The sequence below is a fragment of the Helicoverpa armigera genome, chromosome 10 (assembly GCF_030705265.1).
Source record: "Helicoverpa armigera isolate CAAS_96S chromosome 10, ASM3070526v1, whole genome shotgun sequence".
Taxonomy (NCBI): domain Eukaryota; kingdom Metazoa; phylum Arthropoda; class Insecta; order Lepidoptera; family Noctuidae; genus Helicoverpa; species Helicoverpa armigera.
The window spans coordinates 4,719,154-4,735,805 of NC_087129.1; the positions used below are offsets into that span (position 1 = coordinate 4,719,154).

At 37.2% G+C, this 16,652-nt stretch overlaps 4 protein-coding genes across 5 annotated transcripts; 2 read left to right on the plus strand and 2 right to left on the minus strand.

Moving 5' to 3' along the window:
* Window positions 1-335: 335 nt before the first annotated feature.
* Window positions 336-8,405, plus strand: LOC135117356 (uncharacterized). Its single transcript, XM_064036451.1, has 4 exons — window positions 336-1,182; window positions 1,290-1,367; window positions 1,514-1,673; window positions 8,245-8,405. Exons 1-4 carry the CDS (start codon window positions 391-393, stop codon window positions 8,403-8,405), a joined length of 1,191 nt encoding a protein of 396 aa, XP_063892521.1. The 5' UTR covers window positions 336-390.
* A 24-nt stretch (window positions 8,406-8,429) lies between these two features.
* LOC110371773 (uncharacterized) lies at window positions 8,430-10,231 on the plus strand. Of its 2 annotated transcripts, XM_064036450.1 has the most exons (4): window positions 8,430-9,309; window positions 9,385-9,462; window positions 9,598-9,751; window positions 10,002-10,231. In XM_064036450.1, the coding sequence occupies exons 1-4, from the start codon at window positions 8,479-8,481 to the stop codon at window positions 10,163-10,165; spliced, it is 1,227 nt and encodes a 408-aa protein (XP_063892520.1). In that variant the 5' UTR covers window positions 8,430-8,478; the 3' UTR covers window positions 10,166-10,231. The 2 variants fall into 2 exon arrangements, with proteins under 2 accessions (XP_063892520.1, XP_049696939.2); XM_049840982.2 differs by lacking the exon at window positions 8,430-9,309 and having other exon boundaries at window positions 9,318-9,462.
* Window positions 10,232-10,302: 71 nt separating this feature from the next.
* LOC110371775 (uncharacterized) lies at window positions 10,303-13,385 on the minus strand. Its single transcript, XM_021328158.3, has 4 exons — window positions 13,212-13,385; window positions 12,815-12,955; window positions 12,480-12,633; window positions 10,303-11,282 (listed from the first exon to the last, which is right to left on the minus strand). The coding sequence occupies exons 1-4, from the start codon at window positions 13,258-13,260 to the stop codon at window positions 11,153-11,155; spliced, it is 474 nt and encodes a 157-aa protein (XP_021183833.3). The 5' UTR covers window positions 13,261-13,385; the 3' UTR covers window positions 10,303-11,152.
* A 1,133-nt stretch (window positions 13,386-14,518) lies between these two features.
* On the minus strand, window positions 14,519-16,023 carry LOC110371813 (uncharacterized). Its single transcript, XM_021328213.3, has one exon. The coding sequence runs from the start codon at window positions 15,712-15,714 to the stop codon at window positions 14,590-14,592; it is 1,125 nt and encodes a 374-aa protein (XP_021183888.3). The 5' UTR covers window positions 15,715-16,023; the 3' UTR covers window positions 14,519-14,589.
* Between the last annotated feature and the right edge of the window lie 629 nt (window positions 16,024-16,652).

A 16,652-nucleotide genomic window follows, 5' to 3' on the forward strand; every position in this document is an offset into this window, starting at 1 on the left:
TAACATACCTAATGCGGAAATGTAGGGAAGTACTGTTTATGTAAGTACTCGACCATTATTAGAATGATTCTCAAAATATCAGCCACTTTAATTAATTACAAAGGAAATCATTTAATTGACTGTAGGTAACCATTAATATTTTCTCAAGGGAGTCGTTATTGAATAAAAGTTCCCTTTTTAAATTGTAGAGTTACGTACCTCAAAGAGAAAAACGAAACACTCGACAATGAATCAAAACTCGGTACATTATTTAAAATGTTCCCATGTACAGAACCCTGTTTGGGCGACTCGCACTTTCCCATTTTTTGATTTCCATATACCTATCAAGTCTGTCGTCAGTGAGGTCTTCAAATTATTTTCACTTCTAAAATTGAATTGTACCAAGCCGACATGGCAAGAAATATTGAAGAGCTCTCCGAAGATTTGTTTACAGATGACTTTATTCGAATATTTCAACCAATATTGTTTGTGTTGCGGGCCCTTGGTCTAGCACGTGTTAGTATCAAATACAGGTATCCTACAGGCACATCGAAGTGGTACCTTTTGTATAGCAACGTTTTCTGGCTTCTAAATGCATTGTCCGCCGTATATTTCTTCTTCCACTGCGGTGAGAGTTTTGACTCTAAATATGCAAATTCTACATTAAAATTCGGTGTTCTAAACAGCGGCATAAACGGCATACTTGTAGTGTTCCGAAATAATCTTGAACGGAACAACAAATTCGGTGCAATGTATGTAAAGTTACAGAAGATCGAAAGGTATCTAAATATGGAAGATACGAAAAGTATAAACAAGCAACTAAGGAGTCAATCTACTATCGTAATGGTGGTAGCTTTTTTTGTAACCATATTTTGGATTGTATTGTTCAAATATTTATTTATGAAGAGTATGTGCATACCGTTAATTGTGAATGTTGTGACTAGTATAGGGTTGCAAACTGAGATGGCACAGATATATTTCATTATCAAATTCATTGTAACGAGAGTATATTACATAAACGACATATTAAGGCAAGTGACGCTACTCTCAATAGAGCCGTTGACTAAACCAATGGATGATGGAATCTTGTTCGTTGTGTCGAACACACTAGACCAAGACGGTGAACTTCCAGGCGAATTGGTTTCCGGCATGCATTGCATTTTTCAAGCATTGTCAGATTTTACAGGACTTTTTCAATTTTCGGTGAGTATAAGGCAGGATAAGAATTGTGATTTTTTTGTCTTACCTGTTCTTAGGCCCACAAAAGAACTTGAATAGTTCTAATTAAAAAATATTATTTTTATCAACAGCTATTCTATTTCGTCTGCCAAATCTTAGCGTGGAACTTGGTAACCATACATTACCTAGTGACATCGATGAAAGAACAGGTAAGTCGGTCAAATTTAATCAAATTCCTACCAAGTTATGATTGCCATGTCATGAGGCTTATGTTTAGCAGTGTTTGTCTTCTTTACCAATGCCTTATTCTAATGATGATAAGGATTACTAAATATTTTTTGTATGACTTACCCAGGGAGCAGCGGACACCGATTTGTTATTGTGCGTGATGCCAGTCTTAGTGGCTTTGCAGTTCATAATTTTGACTTTATGTCTCAAAGCTCAAGACTTATCAACAAAATTGGAGGAGTCAAGGAAACTTTGTATCGACATCATTTCATCACCTCTAATTAATGGTATGTGATTTATTTACGTTTATGTACTTCATTTATGAAAAGCTATTAAGGTGATGGGAACTGTTTGATTATTTTAATTGCCTCTGATTAGCCTTTTAGCTAAAATGCCTGTTAGGGAGAATTCTTGGGCTGTAGAAATGACTGAGGCTGTTTCCGAAATATAGGTACTGGTTTATTCCAACGGATGATTTGTAACAAATTATATAATTAAACGGCGCGCGACGCGTACAATTTTCACAGCTGATCGGTAAGGTGTGTGAGCGGCCCGCGATCCTCGTACGTGGCTGCCCCCCGCGCCGCGCTGTCCCCCCTCCGATGCCATCGCCGGTGGCGCCTCCATCGACGTCGTTCCTATGTTCTAGAAGTTTCCGAACATCCTGCCCGGGTTGAAACATCGTCTTCAATAGGTAAAGGACATATGTTGTTGAAGGCCCTTGTGATGTTGCCCTTCTTGGTTTTGATTTCCGCCACCCTCGTGATGCCGTCAGCACCAGGAAACACCTTGACGATACGGCCTAATAGCCAATGTAGTGGTGGTTGCGTTTTCTCTCTGATCAGAACTAACTGATTCAGCTTAATTTCGCCTGTGGACGCATGCCATCTGGTTCTCTGCTGCAACATGACAACATATTCATGACTGAATCGGTTCCAAAAGTGTTGCCGTAGATGCTCAATTCTTTTGTAGCGGTCCAATCGAGTGATGTTGACGGAGTGTACCTGCGGCTGAGAAACGGATATTAGCGGTCGTCCAATTAAAAAGTGCGAAGGAGTGAGAGCGGTAAGGTCGTCAGGAGACGAAGAAAGAGCAACAAGGGGACGGGAATTTAATATAGCCTCAATTTGGACTAGGTATGTGTTCATCTCCTCATATGTTAGATGAGAAGAATGAACAATGGTTTTTAAGTGTCTTTTTGTAGACTTAACGGCGGCCTCTGTTATACCATTAAAATGTGGACTATAAGGAGGAGTAAAGCTAAACTTTATCGCTTCTTGTGCAAAATAGGTTTCTAAATTTGAATTAGCCAAGAATTGTGCAAGCTCATTAAATACGCCCACAAAAGCTGTGCCGTTATCAGAGAGGATACTGTGTGGTTTACCCCGACGAGCAACGAATCTCTTTAACGCGGCAAGATAGGCGTCTTTGGTGAGATCCGTCACAAGCTCCAGATGAACAGCCTTTACTGCCAAACAGACGAACACACAGATATAGGATTTAATGAGTCTGGCACCTCTGCCTTTACGGTCAGCTATCAGCATTGGTCCGGCGTAGTCGACACTACAATTATAAAACGGAAATTCAAGCTGTGTCCTCGTGCGTGGTAGCTGACCCATGACTGGTTGCACCGCTTGACACCTAAATCTGAAACATTTGACACATTCTCTGAATGTACCTTTAGATAAATTTCTACCTCCTAAAGGCCAGTAAGTTTGACGAATGTGTGATAAAAGAAGTTGTGGCCCTGCATGCATAAGCTTAAGATGTTCACAACGAAATAATATTTTCGTAATGTGATGTTTACTATCTAGCAATATTGGATGTTTTGTGTCGTAACTGTAGTTAGCGTTATCTAACCTGCCACCTACGCGAATTACACCTCGATCATCCATAAATGGAGACAGTGAAGCAAGCCTATTTTTGCTGGATAGTGGCCTTTTTAAACTAAGTGTTTTGTATTCGTCAGAAAACATTTCCATTTGACTAAAACGTAACATAACAGTAAATGCTTCATTTAATTCATCACAGGATAAATGACCACACAACCTGCTGTTAGGATTTTTTAAATTAAAAATGAACCTAAGTACATAAGCGAAAATACGTTTTAATTTGTTTATGTTAGATTTATTACTAATCAAACGACTGATAACTGATTGAGTTGATTGACAGTTATCTACTAAATGAACTTTAAATTCAGGTATGTCGGAATTAGAACCCGTATTTGGCATTTTAGGCCAACGATCTTCGCCTAATTTTAAAAACTCTGGGCCCGACCACCACAATTTACAGGTGCCGATTTGATCGGCCCTCAGCCCGCGAGATATGAAGTCGGCCGGGTTCTCTTTCGACGACACGTATCTCCAAGAATTTTCCCCGGTACTTTCTTGTATCTCACTGACACGGTTACGAACAAAAGGCTTTAATTTATTCGGCGATGCAGATAACCAACAGAGAACTATCGTCGAATCACACCAATAATAACACTTATTTATTTTAATAGTTAGTGAGTCTACTACCTTTGCACTCAGTCTTGCTCCCAACAAGGCCCCGCACAGTTCAAGACGGGGTATGGTTGTATGTTTAATGGGAGCTACCTTATTTTCGAAGTTAAAAGGTGAACGGTTATAGTATCATCATTATTTAGGCAACGAACGTACACACATGCCCCATAGGCACACTCGGATGCATCTGTAAAAATGTGCAACTCAATTATTTTATGATTAACACTAAATGCATGCCGTGGTATGTTTAAATTATTCAAACACGATAACGTAGTGACGAATGACGACCAACATTCTTGAGTGTCACGAGAAACCGGTTCGTCCCACGAACATTTTTCTAACCATAATTTTTGCATTGTTATCTTTGCCAATACGACACACGGCCCTACTAGCCCTAATGGGTCAAAGATTTGACTAATGCAAGATAAAATGTAACGTTTAGTTATTTTATTAGTTGGAGGTAGATTTATAGAAAAAGTTAACTGATCTAAATCGCGAACCCAGTTTAAGCCCAATACTTTAGCAGTGTTATGAGATTGATTACGATTTAAATCCAGAATGTTATTATCATTCTGATCAAGGGATGACAACATAGCCTTCATCACTTGTGGGCTATTAGATTGCCATTTTCTTAATTTGAATTGAGCTGATGCTAAAATCGAACTCACCTCCTTGCATAACAGTATGGTTGCTGACTCAGTGTCACTGCCTCCCAAATAATCATCAACGTACATGTCCCGTTGTATAGCTTGCTTTACGTCATCATTAGACGCCTGTGAAGCGAGACTTACGAGTGCCTTTGTCGCTAAGTATGGTGCCGAAGCGGTGCCATAAGTAACTGTATTAAGAACAAAGGTTTTAAGCGGTTCATGTTGATTAAATCTAAATAGGATTTTTTGTAAAGAGCGTTGAGATTTATTTAAATCTATAGCTCTATACATTTCTCTACATCTCCTGATACAACGTATCTATGTTTTCGAAAACGAAGTAAAATAGAATAAAGATCGTCCTGTACAGTCGGACCGATCATTTGTAGGTGATTTAAAGAAATACCTGAAGTCGTCACAGCTGACGCGTCAAAGACAACTCTTAATTTAGTTGTAGTACTTTGCTCGCGCGTAACACCGTGATGTGGTAAATAGTAACTTATGTTATCATTTGAGTTACTAACTTCAGACATATGCCCTAATTGCAAGTACTCGTGCATAAAATCGATATACCTACCTTTGAATAAGGGATCACGTTCAAACCTACGTTCGAGCGAAAGAAATCGAACTTTCGCCATTTGGTATGAGTCACCTAAAACATCTGGTGACTGTTTAAATGGCATTTTAACAATAAAACGCCCGTCTTCGCCACGAGTAGTAGTGCGTAAAAAATGTTCCTCACATGCACGTTCCTCGGCTGACAACGAATGTTTTCTGATATTGAATCTAGTTCCCAAAACCGAGTGAGTTCAGGTTTTATTTCCTGCACAAAATTACACACTGGTTGGTCACGGGATGGACTAGGTTGCGCAATAAACCAGAAATAAGCCATCCTAATTTAGATTCGTATAACCTAGGTTGACATTTGCCTAGATTTATTGTGTTAGTACCTAAAATATTCCAGAACTGTTCAGCACCTAGTAAAATGTCTACGCTCGACGGTTTATAATAGTGAGGGTCAGCTAGACAGATGCCTGATGGAAGTGGAATAGTACTTATATCAATTAATGTCGATGGTAATGATTTGGTTATCTCTGGTAATACTAAACAATCAATTGTTGTTTTAAATTTACCCGAGTAAGATTCTAAGGTTAAGGAACAAGACTGTGTGCTTTTACAAGTTTGCTGGTTAATACCCGTTATTCTGGAGTTTACGTTACGTTTAAGTGAACCCAGCTTACCACACAGCTCCTCAGTTATAAAGTTTGCGGTACTGCCGTTGTCCAGCAGCACCCTCGCTACGTGGCTGCGGCCGCTGCTGTCGCGCACCTTCACCCTCGCTGTGGAAAGCAATACGGTGGACGAAGTAGTATTCTGTATAGCTTTGGCAGTTAAAGTAACATTATCTGTTATTTGACTACTGGTAGTCGGCTCACTGTCTTTGTCTACGTGTAACAGTGTATTATGTTTTGCCTTACAATACTTGCACCGAGCCCACAATTTGCATTTTGTTCGGAATGGCCCGGGTTTAAACAGTTAAGACAAACCTTGTATTCTTTAGCCTTCTGATTACGAACATCTGACGTCAGTTTTCGAAAACTATCACACTTAAATAAAACATGACTTTGTTTGCACATTGGACAATTTGAGCTCGAAACCTTATTTGAAATATTATTATTATCAGTTGATGTTATGGCAAAACTTTTTTGCTTATTTGATTTATTGTTTGAGGTCTTGTTTTTAATAGCTTCAGAGTCCTCAACTGATTCCAACAAGTCTGCCCTGTTATTTAAAAAAGTTAAAAATTTAGACAATGTAGGTGCCTCGGATAACGTATTTCTAAATTCTTCCCAATGAACGTAAGTTTTAGTATCTAATTTGTGAGCCATTATATAAATAATTAAGGTGTCCCAGTGCTGCGTCGGTTGTCCTAAAATTGTTAAAGCTCTGAGATTTTTTGTAGTACTATCGACTAAATGACGTACTGCTTTACTGGACTCCTTTTCTATTTGATCGACATTAAATAACGATTGAACATGATTATTTACCAAAGACGATTATTATTGTAACGTTTCGTCAATAAATCCCAGGCGATGCTGTAGTTACCAGAATTAAAATCCAAGCTTCTAATAATTAAGGCAGCAGCACCCTTTAACGAGGACCTCAGATAATGAAATTTACTTATGTCATCCAACAATGTGTTCTTGTGTATAAGAGAATCAAACGTGTCTCTAAACTCGAGCCAATGCTGATAGCTTCCATCAAAATGTGGTAAACTAATCTGTGGTAATTTCACAACACTATGTTTCGACTGTGTGGCGTCATTATTATCTGAAGCTTGTACGGAACTCACCAACACGCTGGCTCTTCGCTCGCTATGCTGACGTCGCACCTCGCGCGCCGATGACACCAAGGAGAAGTATTGGTTTTGAAAGGCTTCGCGATCAGCCAATGCCTCGGCGGAGTCCTCCATCAGCAGCTCGATATCCCCCTGTATTTTATCATAGTCATTGTATAATAAATCCATTTTATCAAGTCGGGTTTCCAGTTCTGTTACTTGTAAATCACTTAATCGTGAACAAGAAAGGACTACATTTAAATAATTGCTGAAAAGCGTAAGTTTAGCTTTACAGCTTGCACGTTTCTTAACTAATTCTTTAAGTTTAGAGTCCATTATTCAAATAAATAATAATTACGTTAATTCGTAACTAATGAGCAAGCACTGCGTTGAATAAATTGCAAAGCGACAGATGTTGACCTTGAGTGAATTAGCGGTCAAGCTAACACGTATCCGTGTAAACAGGTTTCTTATTTTTGCCTGCTACTAATTATGCAGCGATGCACCTACAATAATAGGCTTGAGCGATAACCAGGCTTGAAATATGTGCAACGAAATGAATGCGATGATTAATAAATATGGGGAAAAAAAATGGAACAGATTTAAATGGCCAACAAAGCGGGAAGAATTTAAGAAGTGATAAAGGGCAATGATTAATTGGAACGACACACTATTTACCGATCCGTAGCCACAGTTATCCGTTCTCGTCGATATATTTCTTGGAGACGTGTGCGCCACGTTGGTTTTTTCCTGCGCTGCAAAATCGCCACGCACGCGTCACTGCACGCCTGCCTCCGTTGTTTTTTCTTTCTTGCGAAGGACCACTTTGTTAGGGAGAATTCTTGGGCTGTAGAAATGACTGAGGCTGTTTCCGAAATATAGGTACTGGTTTATTCCAACGGATGATTTGTAACAAATTATATAATTAAACGGCGCGCGACGCGTACAATTTTCACAGCTGATCGGTAAGGTGTGTGAGCGGCCCGCGATCCTCGTACGTGGCTGCCCCCCGCGCCGCGCTGTCCCCCCTCCGATGCCATCGCCGGTGGCGCCTCCATCGACGTCGTTCCTATGTTCTAGAAGTTTCCGAACAATGCCCTAAGTAAAAGTTGTTAAGTTTGTCTGTTTTTTTGACTTTAATCCTTTTTTTGCGTGTTTGGTGCTTATGTGATTTGCTTCTGAGGAGCCAGTTTGGTCCATGTTTATATTGTCCCTTACTACTTTTTTCATTAAATTCTACTGCCTGAAAACATGCTTCTACTAACTATTGCTCCAATACTGCCTCTACGGCACTTTTCATCTCACATAATTAATCCGATGAGACCTAAAACGCACCCTAAAGTAACTTATCTACTTACTTTCTCGGCAGGCAAATCCAGAGAACATGCTAAGCGACTCATATTGTTGGTGGAAGGAAGACGCAGCGTGTCCATTTACAACATTTGTACTTTCGGCACCCGCCTGCCCCTACATCTACTTGCAATCACTGCTAGTTATACTGTCGTTCTATTGCAACTTGCTCTACTTTGAATGCTAAAATAACGCACACGCATATTAAAAACATAATTTAAAATAAGTTAAGTTTTATGTTAAATCTGCAGTCATGAAAAATCAGAAAGAAAATATTAAAATTGAATATCTCTCAAAAGATATACTTGACGAAGAATTTATGAAATCCTTCAGCCTTCTGTACTATACGCAGAGATTGATAGGATCGACCCGCGTTCAAATTAAACATCGATTTGTGACAACGCCATCTTTTTTACAAAAATGCCATACTTTAATAAGTGTGATCTTACTGTTAGGATTAGACTATCTTGTTATACAGAAATATGATAAAATCCTGTTTGATCGCGAAACTATCTACTATTTGAGCATATGTGTAACGGGATTACAGACCATAACATTCTTATGCAATATAATTAATGTGCGTTTTATGAACGGAGATGCTAATGTTGAATTGTTAGTCAATCTGCAGCAAATAGATAGGCGTATGAATATAAATCGTAACAAAAGTATCACAACTCTGTTAGTCAAGACAAATGTTATATCACTGGTTGTGGTTCTGATAATGTTCATTACCCTTCTTGGCGTGGCTAGTGCAAAAGGAACCGCCGCATTTTGGCCTTATATAGGAATCGCTTATTCCCAATTCAGTTTCGTCATAGAACTGATTAGTTGCTCAAATATGTTTATGTACTTCTATATACGTGCACGCTTCATAAATTCGATTATTAAAAATTATATCGACCAAAAGGGGACGCAAGAGATTCTGTATTCAAAAGAGCGATTTTTATCTTCATATTTTGCTTCGAAAGTATTCATGAGACGCTTGGCTGCTGGCTCTCATAATTTTGTATCAAGCGATACAGATGTATATTTGAAACAATTACTAGAGGGTTTTTTCAAGTTTCAAGATATTTACAAATTTCAAGTAAGTGCAACATCAAATGTATAGACGCATTTAACGCTGTAAAATCTACTTAATCAACTGAGCTGTATTTTACAGGTTTTTATGTTTTGCTGTAAGCTGGTCGCATCAGCTCTTTTAACATTCGAATTCCTATTGTATGCTGTACAAAATGATGTAAGTTGATGATCCCAATTAGACTATCGACAGTACACTCCTCAAATGTATAAGTTAAAAGAAGCTGTTTGACGAAATGAAATATTGCAAAGAGTAGATAAGTTATATTCGATAATGATTATCTTCTTCTTCCAGACTGTGGGACTCTGGGACAGTCTGACGCCCTCATTTTTCACAGTGATTGACTTAGTAATGGCGAGTTTGCTTGGCGTCCGATGTGAAGTTTTCATTAGAGAAGTAAAGGAAACTAAGCGACTGGTGATTACCGTCATGTCGAGACATTATGATGGTAATTATTTATTTTCAAGCTTTCTGTTAAATTGTCTAATCCATTGTGTGCAGAACGTAAAAAATATAGGTATGATACACGTAGAATAACCATACTCTCACGTTGAATAGGGAGAGCTTTCTTTCCGTATCAAATATCGATACTGCCCATAGGCTCCGCCGTACTTACTACGTAAATTAATTCCACATCCAAACCTATCCCATCCCAAAATCGTAATTCTAGACTAATCATTCTTTCTTCATAATTTCAGGACGATTAAGAGAGAAATCCAAGAGAATGTTGAAACTAGTAGAGGAAACTCCACCTCACTTGTCTGTTTACGACATGTGGCAATTGGACGCGAACGTTTTGTTGCAAATGTTCATGTTGGTGACCGGTCTTATTGTCACGCAAATGCAGTTCGCGTTTTTGTAAAATTCTATCTGCTGCTAGCAATTTCGTCCATTTCCTGAGGGAACTACTTCCCGCACTCGGATAAAAAGTAGTATTCTGATGTCTACGTTAGTGTGAAGATTAAGATACAAAAAGAAGTCTAGAAAATAAACTTCACATTAATTTTACAGTTGTTTAATTGGTGGCCTTAAATCATTGTTATTAACAACCCATATTATAAATCCTGCTACAAAATGTACAAATTAATTACATATGTCATTTCAATAAAAATAGAAATCCTTTGATAAAAACTATTGTGTACAAAACTACAGTCTTATGTAAAAGAACAATGTTCAATGAGGCACTTATATCTTAATTAATAAGCCTACACACTAACAATATGTATAATAACTGTTGGACGGAATTATTTAGATAAACATTACACTGGAATGTTCTTATAATGCACTCTGTCACAGGTCTATCAAATTTACTCACATATTGAAAATCTTTTGGGACGGAATTCTTATTGATAATTTCATAATTATGATATAGCTTTAAACATTACTAAATATACTTGTAAAGTCATAGGTATCAAAGAATGTGATGAGTTTGCTCTTTGGAATAAATTGAAATGTTTTACATATATTGGAATATAACAGTGATACATACATACTTTGCACGAAAAAAGTACATTACCTTTTTACATGTCTTATTCCAAGTACATTATCATTTGTCAACTTTACCTACTTATAGTAGTTACTCAGCTTTAACTACTGCAAAGCTTCTTACTTTAGTTAGGATCTATATTCAATGTTTCCTATGAATTAATTTAAACATAACTGTCACAGTTTCTAAGATTCATGAAGATAGTGAGATTCATATAAAATTAGTTATAATGCACTTCTAAATCATTGCAGCTGCATGTCAAGTTATTGCAATATTCTATTATTACAATATTCTATTTCACTTACTCAGTACTACAGATAAATGTTTTTTGGTGAACCGTCAATCATTGATAATAACTGAACATCAGAACATTTTCATGAATAGAAACACAATGCATGCTGGGATTAGTAATGCCATTGTTGTCACACTTGATGCACCATTACATCTGTGGTCGAGGAAGCAGAAACACCATACAGTTTCATCATACCAGTCCCTGAAACAAATGAAGATGATTGGAATTTACAAACAGATATAGTAAGTTCAACTCAGTCGTGCGCGCGGCCCTATGTGTGGGTAACCCTTGTACATATACAGTGACTTTGTGTGCGTGACAAGAGGTACAGTCGGGTACAAATACAGTTATTTAGGGGTTGTATACGGCTGTTTAAAGTACAGTTATTACGTAATTTAGTTTATTTATTTATAATGATTCTGTATCGCTACTTGAAAAATCAAATGATGAATTTTCGGATTCGCTACTTTCACCAATGTTAATTATAAATTCTGACTCCATATCAAAATGTCTATAGTATTCTTCTTTTTTCTTTTGTACATGTCGACAAGTATTACCCAACATCCCTTCATCAATTTGACTTAAACGTTCATTTATGAGTTTCATTATTTCCGTCTTATTTTGGTCGACATTATGCGAAGCAATATAATTTTTTTAAATTCCCCACACATTTTGTTTCCATTATTATACTAAATTATAGGTCTTTTTACATTCTTAGTCCACACATTTATTTATTGTCCGCGTACCCCGAGCTAGAAAATATGTAAGGAGTATTTAATTCATCTTAGATATTTCACTTCATTTATTTCTGAGATACTGTCAATGTCAATTTGAAAAGCCGTATGAGAAAATAATGATAAACTGTAAAATGTAATAATAAAAAGCTTTGAATGTTGTTTCATTTTTTTGAAACGCTACCTGACTCCTTAAAACATTTTCTCCGTGAAGAACTAGACATTTTCGTAAACGACTGTACCCATAACAAAAAGCGATAAGAACACGTCATGCTCGGACGACGTCACTGTCATACGAATGAAAGTTGTATATTTACAAGCCGACGCACACATAGGGCCACGCGCAAATCTGAGTTGAACTATCTATATCTGATTTTAGGCAATCTTGTTAACAATGTAAGAATATTAAGAAATAAAGATTCACTATATAACTAAATATATAAATTGGTTTTGCACTGGTCAAGTCATATTTTGTAAAAGCTAAATTATTTTTTATTTTTGTAGTGTTACAAACCCTTTTTGTTCTTTGTTAAGAATTCAATAATACAAAATATCTCAAAAGATAATACTTGTTCTGAACTGTCTGGAATAAAAGCTCTAACTTGCTTCTAGAAGTATAGATTACTATTTTATGACATTTATTAAAGAATTTGACTGAAATTACCTTTTGATATCAAGTTCCTTTATGGAATTATTGACATAGTTTGCTAGATTCACATCCCTCGCAGCTGGGCGGCAACCTTCATAGGTGTCTGCAGGAATATCAGTTCTGAAAGCCCTGAAGTTGCTCAAACAATCCCTTGTTATCACTTCTTGTGCTGAAAAGTTAATACATTCCAATCAGAAATAAATACAATAATTCCTAGATGACAAAATATTTATAATATTTTTTATACATAACCAAATCTGGATCTACTAAGGTCTTACTTGATAAGTTAATTAATGAATTTATCTCTGTGTATAGTTTGTATCTCTCAAAGCTATAAACATTTTATTTACCTCCTTTCCTTTCAATAAGTTTGACACAAATATCCTCAGCATCAGGGCATGGGTTGCCAAGGTAGCCAACACCTCGCCAGTTGAATGGTTCCATACACCCAGGGGTTGCAGCAGTACACTGATAGCACCATAGTGCTAAACCTGATGAGCAAAAGTTTTTGAATATCGATAGCTTGTGTAAGTAGTACCTGAGTACACAAAATGTGCTTTATATTAATATTATCGTTTGGAAACGCAATTCCAGTCATTTATAACTTTATATTTTAATACAATACATAATAATATGACAACGAGCCGGTACCTATCTACAATAGGAACCAATCACAAAGTTATAGTGTTCAAAATTCGTTGTCAAACCACACCCAATACTTAGTTGTATATATTTTTTTATACTTACAATCACTTAAACAGTATCCAAAGATTAAAAACAAGATTAACTGTTTCATATTGATCGAGTCTTATATACAAATCACTTTAATTTCAGAGATAGCGTGATTTATAAACTGGTAAAAACACAAACATAAAATTCGCCCCTAACCCTCAGCCTTAACTGACTTTTGTACAACTGTCATCATTGTCATTCATTGTTTATGTCAGGTCGTCATGTTAGTGTTGCTGTACTCACGGCACAAATTCTTGGAATGGGAGTTCTGGGAACAACAACCCAGTGTCCTAGAGACATTACCACTCGCTATAAGTGGCTCTAAAATTCTTGGGGAGAAATTCTTTTTGGAGAATTTAATATAAATGTTGAAGAACTTATATATCGCGCTACCAGGGGCCCGATTCTCCTAATTTTACTTAAGCGCCATTCGATTGACGTTCGACTCGATTCGACTGAGATCCAATCCCGACTCGATTACGATTGAAGCGTATGTGGCATTCCGCTATTTTTTCTTTGAAATAAACGTTTTTAACCTTTTCTGTCATTCAATAATGAATCATTTTGTCTGCAAATGATTTACGATTGCAAAATGATTGTACAGTAAACTACCGTATAGAGCAAAATCATCAAAATAGCAGACCAATCGCACACCAATCAAATGTCAATCGAATACGATTGGTCTTTTATTAGTAGCAGAATGCCCGATATGGTTAAAACTGCTATTGCGATCATATTGCGATTCGATTTCTATTAGATTTTGACATTATTAACTTAGGAGAATCGGGGCCCAGGCAGTACGCGAACCATCATCATCATCAGCCTATATATTTATGGTTGAAATCGCGTTTTTTTGCCAGAATCTACTTTGCGAATCACTTTTGAGTATTTTCTAACAATAACTTTCCACGTTCAACTCATTTATGATTTACTAGCTGCTTCTTACGGTCAATCGGTCAGGGGCCCGAGTCTCCTAATTTTACTTAAGCGACATACGATTCACATTCGACTCGATTCGACTGATATCCAATCCCGACTCGATTACGATTGAAGCGTATGTGGCATTCCGCTATTTTTTCTTTGAAATAAACACCAATCGAATATGATTGGTCTTTTATTAGTAGCAGAATGCCCGATTTAGTTAAAACTGCTATTGCGATCATATTGCGATTCGATTTCTATTCGATTTAGACATTATTAACTTAGGAGAATCGGGCCCCAGTCATGTAACTGCATCCAATCGGACAGCGAAAAGTGCCGTTTGCATATTATCATACTTTTCAGATTTTAATGACTTGCTTCAAATAAATTGAAAAAAAAAATACAAATTATAACACTTTATTGATATTTTAAGTTTGATTGATTGTTTTAATAAAGGATTTCTCTGTGCGTCTCAATCGTCTTCTTCATCATCGTCTGGAACCGCCACCGGGGCTTCCTCAGTTCTCTCCCCTCCTATGTCCTCCGTGGGAGGGTACACAGCTGCTCTTAGTAGTTGCAAGTCTTCTTTATTTAGATCAATGCACATTGTTCCAACAACATCTTCTATACCAATCGTACCGTCATTGCTCATATCGACCTCTTTAATGAGATTATCCAACTGTCGTGCACCCATTTTGCTACCCTGTTTTGACAAAATTTCTTTTAAATATTCTCGGTCAATAATACCTGTTTTTTCTGGGTCGAAAAATTGCAACGCAGAACGAATTTCTTCTTCTATGGGGAAATCCCTTTGACGTATTGTTACCATTTTTAGAAACTGCTCATAAAATATATGTCCCTTTGCATGTGGCGGTCGACAACAGTATGCTACCAGTTCCTGTAATTGTTCTACTGTGTAAGTCATAAGAAGTAAACTTTTTAGCATGTAAACGAGCTCTTTCTCAGTAATGAAGCCATCCAAATCTGCATACGCCGGAGTGTAATTCTGGTAGATTTCCCACAGCTGTTCGACCTCAGCTAATTGATCTGGGCGTAATGAAAAAGGTGCTTTTAAAGCTTCCTTTGAATCGCTAAAGCCGTAAGGTGCAGCAGGGTCCGGAGGAGGTTCTTCAACATACTGTTGTTCTTCTTCGACTTCTTCTTCAGGTACAAAGGCAAGGTCCTCAGTTTCTTCTGCTTCTACTTGTTCGCCCAAACCCTCCTCCTCCTCCCCTTCGACTTTCTCTTTTTCTTCTCCTTCGACTTTCTCTTGTTCTTCTCCTTCGACATGTTCACCCTCAACCTGTTCTCCTTCTACAGCTTCACCTTCAACAGATTCCCCTTCGACATGTTCACCCTCCAACCCTTCGCCTTCTACATGCTCTCCATCTACTTCTTCTGTTGCAGTAGCTTCACCTGTTTCACCTCCCTCGACGCCCTCGACTACCTCACCACCTTCAACCGTTTCAACTCCTTCTTGATTTTCACCAACTTCACCGGTTTCTGCTTTGTCAGGCTCTTCAGGTGGTTTACTTTCATCAGTATCTCCTGTTGCTGTAGGAGCCTCTGCACTTTCTGGATTTGCTGCACTTTCCATGTTGCTTTCTTCTACTATATTTTACAAGTTTTTTTTTTACAAATAATTTCGAAGATGGGTTTGTAACTTAGTCTAAATTATACCAAAAACTTATCACCGCATCGAGGTTTACTGAATTTTGTACGGAGTACAACAATTAAATTATCAGTTATTTTGTCATATAAACTGAGACTTTCTAATGATATGTAGTCCAAAACGTCTATGAAATCATCAAACAATTCATTGCGTATATTATGTATGAAACTAAACATTGATGAAAATAATAAAAATAACACTTTACGTCAAGGCTTATCTGACATCATGATTTTTGGTGTTCGTTTAATTTCTTCACAACAAAGGTTTTAATGAATTTGAGGTGATATATTAAAATTAATTAACATTGAACCTATTTGAGGATCGATATATCTACGAATAAAAATTGATATAAATATAGAAACCTACCTACCTACCCACCTAGCTGTTACTCGCGGTTTCAGCCAAGTTCTTCGAAAACTATAAGTAGGTAGTGCGCAACCGGGTATAAAGTCAATTATTTCTTTCCCTAGCCTAGTCTTTCTCTAACCTAACACATACCTGTACATAACATACCTGTTTATGAATATATCGATAGGGTATTTTTAAGGGCCAACTTGATAGAACGGCGAAGACAACAAAAATTAGGTAAACCTAAAATATTATCTCGTACGAATTCTACTAATATTATAAAAGTGAAGGTTTGTGAGAATGTATGTTTGTTATTCTTTCACGCTAAAACGACTGGACATTCACTCAAAGGCTACTAGGTATTTATCAACACACCATGCGGACGGAGCCGCGAGCAGAAGCTAATTCGAAAGACCTAATTTATGCTTCAATTTATTTAATTCAAGATGATAAATAACGAACTGAGTACAGTAGATACTTGCCCAATGTATGTGTGTAGATAGGAATAAAATATA